The sequence below is a fragment of the Palaemon carinicauda genome, chromosome 19 (assembly GCF_036898095.1).
Source record: "Palaemon carinicauda isolate YSFRI2023 chromosome 19, ASM3689809v2, whole genome shotgun sequence".
NCBI lineage: Eukaryota > Metazoa > Arthropoda > Malacostraca > Decapoda > Palaemonidae > Palaemon > Palaemon carinicauda.
Genome location: NC_090743.1, coordinates 113,847,425 through 113,853,430, shown reverse-complemented (window position 1 = coordinate 113,853,430; position 6,006 = coordinate 113,847,425). Strand labels below are relative to the sequence as shown.

At 37.9% G+C, this 6,006-nt stretch overlaps 1 protein-coding gene across 1 annotated transcript; it reads left to right on the top strand.

Annotated features, from left to right (window-relative positions):
- Positions 1–322: 322 nt before the first annotated feature.
- Positions 323–4,907, top strand: LOC137658749 (uncharacterized). The gene is made up of 2 exons (XM_068393775.1): positions 323–2,061; positions 2,341–4,907. The coding sequence occupies exons 1-2, from the start codon at positions 457–459 to the stop codon at positions 4,525–4,527; spliced, it is 3,792 nt and encodes a 1,263-aa protein (XP_068249876.1). The 5' UTR covers positions 323–456; the 3' UTR covers positions 4,528–4,907.
- The last annotated feature ends 1,099 nt before the right edge of the window (positions 4,908–6,006 follow it).

The window sequence follows — 6,006 nt, the reverse complement described above, 5'->3', positions numbered from 1 at the left end:
AAAAAACAGGAACTTCTCACGGTTGCGATTAAATGCCAAATCCCTACAGAAATAACTTATGTCAAAGCACGTATCATTGATGACATCCTTCAGTTCTTGCTGAATAAAAACGTCATAACAGAGGACAATGAAGATGTAGAAGAACTAAGAACCCTTACAGGTTCCATTGCTAATGTCGATCCTGAAGTGGAAAAACTGAAACTTCAGTTAAAAGTTCTTGAAGTGGAACAAGAAAGAAGACTCGCGGAACAAGAAAGGGAACAAGAAAGAAGACTCGCGGAACAAGAAAGAAGACTCGCGGAACAAGAAAGAGAACAAGAAAGAAGACTCGCGGAACAAGAAAGAAGACGAGAAGAATTAGAACATCAGAAAAGGCTCAATGAGTTGGAACTCGAAAAACTGGAGAAGTCGGCCTTTATCAGGCTTAAGGCTAAAGCAGATGAAGAAAAACTTCCCATGAGATTCGATGTGACTAAAGCCAGCAGATTAGTTCCCGAATTCAACGATAAGGATCCAGAGGTTTTCTTTCAAATATTTGAAGACATAGCAACGTCATTGAATTGGCCGCCTAATTTCTGGACAATACTCTTGCGCAACCACTTGAAAGGTAAGGCTGCATATGTTGCATCGCAATTAATTGAGGTTAAAGAATATAAAGACCTTAAAAAGACTGTTTTAGATGCATATGCCATCACTGTGGAAGGCTACAGGCAAACTTTCAGAAACTCTTTCAAGACTCAATCTCAGACTTTTGTAGAATTCTGTAATATAAAGGTAAGACAGTTTAACAAATGGTTGGAGAGAGCTGGTGTTAATGATTTAGACTCTCTTAAAAATCTGATTTTGTTGGAGGAATTTTTGCGTAAAGTTCCCTCTAATATTGCCACTTATGTACATTTTAAAGGTGAAATTGAAGTGTTAAAAGCAGCTAGCTTAGCTGACGACTATTATCTAATTCACAGGAATAGTAAAGATTATTCAAAAATTGTCTCATCGCCTAAATCTCATCAGGTTAGTTGTGCTTATTGCAAAAAGGATGGACACTCCATAGAAAATTGTCCCAGTCCAAAATGTCAGAAGTCAGAGGTAAGCACTGATGGTAAGTCCAAGAAATCTAAAGGTGCAGTGACATGTCATGCTTTTGTTCATTCACAGGATCTGGAACCATTTAATGAATTCATGTGTGAGGCTTCACTTAATGATTCATCTGTCACAGCTCTGAGGGACTCTGCTTCATCCCAGACAATAATTTCGGCTGCCAGTCAAGACAACTTAAAATACACAAAAGAGTACATAGCAGTAAGTGACTTAACCACAACTACTCTTCTACCCGAGGCTGAGGTGGATATTGCTTGTCCTTATTTTACAGGTAAGGCAAAAGTTGCTGTCTTAGATAAACCATTACCTTGTTACCCTATTCAGATGATTATTGGTAATGATCTTGCAGGATCCTCTGTACTTAAACCTAAATTGATTGTAACAACACCTGAGGTAGTAATCAAAGATGAGCTCTCCAAAAAGCCAGGTAACATCTCCCAAGTAATCACTAGATCATCTAGTAAAATGTCCAGCACTAATTTTCCTCCCAAGGTAAAGAATGACAGAATAACAGAGGCTCTGGATTTAGTTGATATAAAGAAGGACCAGTTTGCTGTACTCCAACAGAAGGATTCAAGTTTGAAAGCACTCTGGGATAAAGTCGTGGATCCTACTGACAACCCTAAAACTCCATACTTTTATGTGGAGAAAAATATTTTGTTTCGCCATTACAAGTCTCCCAAAGCTCCAACATCTAACTCATGGCATGACTGTTTTCAGGTTGTTTTTCCAGAGCCCTTAAGGAAACCCTTACTTGACCTTGCTCATTCAACAGAATCCCATCTTGGAGTGAATAAAACCTACAAGAGGTTGTTTGAGGATTTTTATTGGCCAGAAATGAGAAAGGACATCAAGGAGTTCATTGCTTCCTGTCACCACTGTCAGATCACTGGTAAGCCTAATGAGAAAATACCTCCAGCACCACTTCAAAGCATTCCAGTACCTAAGTCACCATTTGATAAGGTAATTATTGATTGTGTTGGCCCCTTGCCAAAGACTCGCAAGGGTAATGAATACATTTTGACTGTCCTCTGCCCTACCACAAGGTATCCCTTAGCCTTTCCCATTAAAAATATCTGTGCTAAAACCATAGTTGGACAATTGTTGAAAACCTTTACCTTGTTAGGTTTCCCGAGAGAACTACAGTGTGATCAAGGTACCAATTTTACTAGTAATCTTTTCAAGCAAGCTATGTATCAATTTAATATCCATAATGTTTACTCTTCTGCTTATCACCCGCAGACTAATGGTGCCTTGGAGAGAATGCACCAGACTTTAAAAAGTTTGTTACGGAAGTATATCAGTGAAACATCACAGCACTGGGATGAGGACCTCGATCTTCTCATGTATGTACTTAGATGTACACCTCATGATTCCACAGGGGTATCCCCATTTGAACTAATGTTCGGTCGAAAACCAAGAACTATATTAAGTTCGGTAAAGGAGAATATTTTGCAGAGGAAGCCAGAAGAAACTACAAATATTTATCAGTATTTAAAAGAATTAAAAAAGAAATTTACTTACATTTATGATATTGCTACTACTAATTTAGTTTCTTCCCAGCAGAAGATGCAAAACATATACAATAAGAAGGCAAAAATGAGAGAGTTCAAAACTGACGACCAAGTTTTAGTGTATCATCCTATTCCTGGCGCTCCCTTACGAGAAAAATATGCTGGACCTTACAAGATCGTTCATAGGACCTCCAAAGTAAACTACATAATCAGCACTCCAGACCGAAAACGACAAACTCAATTAGTTCATGTAAACCTCCTTAAACCCTATATCACTCCAGTCAAAAAGGTGAGTCCTAATATTGCTTTAGTGATAACCAAAGCTAATGCAGAGGTAACAAAGGTACCTAATCTAACAATAGATGAGGAAACTAATGATGGTGATGAAACCAATCTCATTTTATCGTTCAAGGATTTTTCTAATAGTGAAATTTTAAAATCTTTAAGTTCATATCTTTCTCACCTATATGTACCTCAAAAACAGGCATTGAAAAGTCTCTTATTAAAGTTTCCAGACATTAGTACTGATATTCCTAAGTGTAGCTCTACTGTCCACCATGACATATTGCTTGAACCAAATACCACACCAATCCGTCAACCTTTCTATAGAGCCACAGGTGTTAAACTAGAAACATTGAAGAGGGAAGTTCAGTATTTGTTAGACAATAATTTAGCAGAGCCCAGTACATCGCCTTGGGCTTCACCATGTATATTGGTCCCCAAACCTAATGGGCAATTCAGACTCTGCACGGATTACAGGAAATTAAATAAAGTGACTATTAAAGATTCCTATCCACTTCCTAGGGTTAATGACATTCTAGATAATATTGGTAATGCCAAATTCTTAACTCAAATAGATTTACTAAAAGGATATTACCAGGTACCACTGACTGATAAAGCTAAGAAAATCTCTTCATTTGTAACACCCTTTGGTCTCTTTTCTTACTTAGTAATGCCCTTTGGCCTCTGTAATGCCCCTGCAACGTTCCAGCGCATGATGGCAGAGATAAGTAGAGGTCTTAAAGATGTGTTTGCATATCTCGACGACATTGTGATTGCCAGCAAGACCTGGGAAGAACATCTTAGCACCTTGGAAGAACTCTTTCAACGCCTGCAAAAAGTCGGGCTGACAATCAACCTTGCTAAAAGTTCTTTCGGTCAAGCTAAAGTAGTTTATCTAGGTCATTGCATTGGTAGTGGGGAAATTATACCTAAAGGGGCTAATATAGACAATATCAAGAACATTCCTATTCCCGCCACCAGACAGCAACTAAAGTCTTTTTTAGGAATGGTTTCTTACTATGCTAAATTCATTAAGAACTTTGCTGTTATTACTGCTCTACTCTATGCTCTTACTTCCCCTAAGGTAAAGTTTGACTGGACTGAAGAACACTGTCACATTTTTAAACAACTGAAGAGCATATTGGTTTCTAAACCCCTGTTAAGAGCTGCTGATTTTAATAAAGAATTTTTCATGCAGATTGACGCCAGCAATACAGGTTATGGGGCTGTTTTGCTACAGTCTTACTCAGTCGGTACCACAGAAACGCCACCACCACTTCATCATCTCCTTCCCATCGCCTGCCACTCTCGCTTCTTCAAAGGAGCTCAAACCAGGTGGGCCACTGTCGAGAAGGAGCTTTATGCCATCGTCGCATCGCTACTACACTTCCAACCCTACTTGGAAGGACACCACAGAGTAGTAGTATATACCGACCATCGACCACTCATCTTCCTCGAACGCTCTCGCCTCCGAAATAACAAGTTGCTTCGTTGGTCATATATATTGTCGGCCTTCAATCTACAACTTCAGTCAATCGGAGGTACCAACAATCTCATCGCGGACACACTGTCGCGGCTTCCACCACCTTCAACACCACAACCATCTAGTCCCACTATAGTGGGCCCATCTTAGCGGGGGGGACTATGACGAATTGCCACTCTCCCTCTTTGTACATAAATATATTGTATAATTTTATTTTCAACTATGTACCTTTTCTCCATTTGTGTATTATCTCTTTTGCTTCAGCGCCATCTCTTGACCGCGCAATCTATTTCCCCTCTATGCTCCTTGCTTTGGTATTTTCACACCTTTCTTTGGATCTTGATTTTTGGTATGAAGTAGGAGTATACTTCCCACTACAAACAGTGACAGTTGTGATATTTATATCTTATTTTGCTATTTAGTACCGTAAGCTGTAACTAAAGTGTTAATATTTAATTAATGTCGGTGTTTTGATCACTTGTTTTTGTTATTGTGGATTAGTTGGTATTATAATATATATAAATACGTGAGCAGTGTTTCCTTTGTCACCATTTAAGTAATAATGGTTCGTGGATTAAGTAATAAGATAATTTAAGGTATGTTGAATTCTCCTAAGACCTGAGATATTCCATCACAGAGGTGACAATATATATAATATTTATATATATATATATATATATAAATATATATATAATATATATATATATAATATATATATATATATATATATATATATATATATATATATATATTGTGCTAGGCGGTATGCATACCGTGCTAGGCGGTATATCTTAGCAATCCATGTTTGCCAACGGTTATATAAGCGTATGAGCAACTTGGTGGAGTAAGAAATTTGGGTGTGGTGGAAATGCCCTCTAAATCTTGATGAAGTCTTGAGCAAGAAGGTGACGGATTGGCTTTAAGGTGATAGACAAGATGTCTTTTCGGCTTCTACTCATGATGCCTGCAGATAGTCTTACTTGCATCGCAAGAGGGTCTGCCCCTCTCTTTTATTCTTCTCCTGTATTTCCCTTTCTCCCTTTTTCCTTATCCTTTCCCCTCCCGAGTACCTGCCTTCGGGCTATAAACTGGATTGTATCCAGGGGTACTCTTCCTTCCCCCATATTCCCCACTTCCCTATCATTATCCTTATCCCTATCCTTAGTCTTACTTGAATTATTATGGAACAGAAGGGGTCACTTAGATAGACACTGCGCATCTAGCTATCCTTTGATGAATCTAGCCATTGTCAGTCTATGGAAATAGAAAATGACAGAATGGCCCTCAGTCCCGGATGTAGTGGGGCGCTAAGAATCTCCCGGTTTATAAACACTAAAGAAAAATTAAAAGTTGTTAATTGGAATGTTAATACTATGAATCAGATTGGGAAGTTTCAGCAAGTGGAGAATGAAGTTATGAAATATAGTTTGGATATCTTGGCTCTAAGTGAAGCACGTTGTAAGGGGACGGGTGAGAAAACCTTAGATCAAGGCAATATATATATATATATATATATATATATATATATATATATATATATATATATATATATATATATATATATATATATATATATATATATATATTCAAGAAGAACAGGTGGAGTTGGAAGAGAGTGGATAGAAACGA

Bases quoted from the DNA above. Each gene is read 5' to 3' on its own strand.
- LOC137658749 (XM_068393775.1), top strand. From the start codon at position 457: ATGAGATTCGATGTGACTAAAGCCAGCAGATTAGTTCCCGAATTCAAC. The intron at 2,062-2,340 runs GTAATTATTGAT...TATCACCCGCAG, and splicing joins CTAAGTCACCATTTGATAAG to ACTAATGGTGCCTTGGAGAG.